The 2836-nt window shown below is 34.7% G+C and overlaps 1 protein-coding gene across 1 annotated transcript; it reads right to left on the bottom strand.

The window, feature by feature from the left end:
* Positions 1-738: 738 nt before the first annotated feature.
* LOC102598336 (uncharacterized) lies at positions 739-2212 on the bottom strand. The gene has a single exon (XM_006341557.2). The coding sequence runs from the start codon at positions 1746-1748 to the stop codon at positions 996-998; it is 753 nt and encodes a 250-aa protein (XP_006341619.1). The 5' UTR covers positions 1749-2212; the 3' UTR covers positions 739-995.
* Positions 2213-2836: the final 624 nt, after the last annotated feature.

Below are 2836 nucleotides of genomic sequence, written 5' to 3'. Positions count from 1 at the left end.
TGCAATATCAAATTTTTTGTATTTTTAATATGATATTCGATGTGTACCCCATCTCTCTCCTGCCTACTTCTATTTAGTACAGTATCTTTTATCAGATCGATCGCCTACCTCTCACACATCACACTATCTTAGCTTCATTTTCCACATTCTTGACCACCACAAAAGTGTCTAGGTTTATCTTTATACATCTTATACCCTGTATAACTTCATTTATTAATTTTATCTCTTTGATTTACACACACATCCATTAAACATATTCATTTATTCAATTTTTATTTTGATATAAAAATTCTTTGACTAACGAAACACTTCCTATAATTCAACATAATTGATTGATCTCAACTACTACTTTACATATCACATAACACTAAATCCGAACCTCCCTTGTTATCTAATCTCGTTCCAATACGATGTATCATATCATTTTTATTCTTATTACCTTGAAATTATAACACCAAAATACTTCAAATTTTGCCCCTTGCTGAGACTTGGTTGTGTATCACATAAATTATATAACCGTAATTCTTTTTAAAAGAGACTAAAGAGGAAAAAATATCACTTAATTTATACCAAGGAATTAATACAACTCAAAGGAAAAAATCAATTTGAAATTTTGTTTCCTCATATTAAAATAGAATATAAAATGATTAATATTATAAAATAGGAACTGGCCTCCAAGCTCCGGGTAGTCGTGTATATATTTGACAAATAGCGCTGGTCAGATAAACAGAAATGATATATGTTTGTTCTTAATTTATTAGCTTCAATAATTAATGGCGGGAAATCAATTCAGTTGTTTATTGCAATTTAACATCGATTCTCTAGAATTCAGATTTGAGTTCAAATGAGCAAATTCCCTTTAAAACTCCAATTTCTAGACTCTGAAAACATTTGATTCTACAGTATGAGCTTCCTATTTATATCTTCTGCTTTCTGGTTTTCAGATGTACAAACTACGCTACCATTCACAAAACCTACGTAGAAATTTCATCATTTCATAGAGCGGGTAAGGATTCCTGCCGCCATGAGAAATCGGAAAAATCCGACGGCTCAGGATAATCAAACAATCCTCCAACTGTCACAAAGTCGCCGTTGCTGTTACCGATGTCATTATCTCCTACCCTAGCCTCGTGGTCCATGCCGAAGTCAAACGTGTCGTAATTAGGCATTTCGTCCTCAAAACAAGTCATATTCGCAAATTCAGCGGCCTCCGGCATGACAGTAGATTCGACGTTAACCTTTTCGTCGGTCGGGGATGTTGTGGGAGGGAGACCGAGCTCATCGTCCGACGCCTCGAGGAGGTATCCGAGGTCCGGTTGTGAGTCGCCGGATTCTGATGGAGTCAGGTCAAGGACGGTTTGTGTGTCGTTCAGAGGTGAGTGGTGAAGGATCTCTTCCTCGAAACTCTTCATGACAGAGTCCAGATCCTGAATCTCCGGCGGGCATTCCGTCAGAGCGTCAGGCTCATCTAAGATATCCAATATATCTTCTCTTATCTGCTTAGCCTCCGGTGAATCCAGGTACACATCTGTTTGCACGTCATTCGATTCCGGCGAGTTTGAACGGTTGGGACTCACTCCCGACTCCGAGTCGATTCGGCTCAACTCGGACGAGTCAGGACCAGTCTCAACCTCTGCGTTAACTCGCTTGGACTCAGGCGAGTCACCAGCTGAGTCCAATCCTGACTCAACTCGGGACCGCTTGTTACCGTTACTGTTATTATTCTCAGTTTTCAACTCTTTTTTCATGATGTGAAATTTCTCAAAGGAAAAGTTGATTATAAAATTTAGAATAGGACAACAGGATGATTAGAAATGAGATGGTGGGGGCTTGTAGGGGAAAGTACAGTAGGTCTAGTCTACAATTTTTCTAATGCCTAGAGAGAGAAGCAAAATTGAGTTGTTTTGCTTTTGATAGTTGCAAGTCCTTGTTTGAATTTTGGGTAAAAGAGAGAGGAGGAGAATTCGAGAAGCAATGTAGTTGATAATGGAGGGGAAGATTGTTTATATAGTGGGAGAGAATAGGAGGGGGGCCAAAGGGTGACAGCGATAAAGATTTGGTTTTGTGTGCATGAGAGAGAGAGAAGGGGAGAAAGGGAACAAAAGATGCTGCTTTCAGGTTAAGATGCAAAGGCGTAGGGAAGTGGAGGTGGCAATTATAATCTAATCTAAGTACCGTTTGGCCAGGAAAAAAAAAGTGTATACTCCCCCATTTAAAAAGTGATTATCTAATTTTATTTGGTATGAAATTTATGAAAAATAAAGAATTTTTTTAATATTATAATTTTATATTAAATTATGTTTTAATCTTCTAGCTTTGAATCTGCAATATAGAAAATTGAAATTAGAGTATTATAAAAAAAAAATTTGTTCTCTTTTTCATTTTTTAATTAGGGGGGATTATTTTTTCAGAAAAATTATATAGCGAGGGTAAAAAAACTTGTAATACACCCAAAAAAAAAGAAAAGAGGTTTCTATGTTTATCAAGCTATTAAAATATATATTTTTAAAACTATTTATTTTAATTTAATTTTTTTTTAAGTATATTGATAAAAAAAATTATGTGTTTGACTAATTGATTTAAAAAATGTTTTTTAAAATAGTAATTAGTGGTCGACCAATTACTTTTTAGTTTTTACCTTCTAAAATAATTTTTTACAGTATTACTCTTGAAATTACTTATCTTTTCTTTAAAATTTAGTTAAATACCTTACTTTTTAAATTAAGCATTTATAGCCAACCAAAATTTGACCAAACGGCCATTCATATCAGAAAGTTTGAACGTATAAATTTCTTATTAATTGCTAGTACTAGTAATTCTGATTAATTGCTAGTAC

Source organism: Solanum tuberosum, unplaced genomic scaffold (genome assembly GCF_000226075.1).
Source record: "Solanum tuberosum cultivar DM 1-3 516 R44 unplaced genomic scaffold, SolTub_3.0 scf00026, whole genome shotgun sequence".
NCBI lineage: Eukaryota > Viridiplantae > Streptophyta > Magnoliopsida > Solanales > Solanaceae > Solanum > Solanum tuberosum.
This window is presented reverse-complemented; position numbering and strand designations above follow the sequence as displayed.

Coding starts and splice junctions, on each gene's coding strand:
- LOC102598336 (XM_006341557.2), bottom strand. CDS start 1,748: ATGAAAAAAGAGTTGAAAACTGAGAATAATAACAGTAACGGTAACAAG.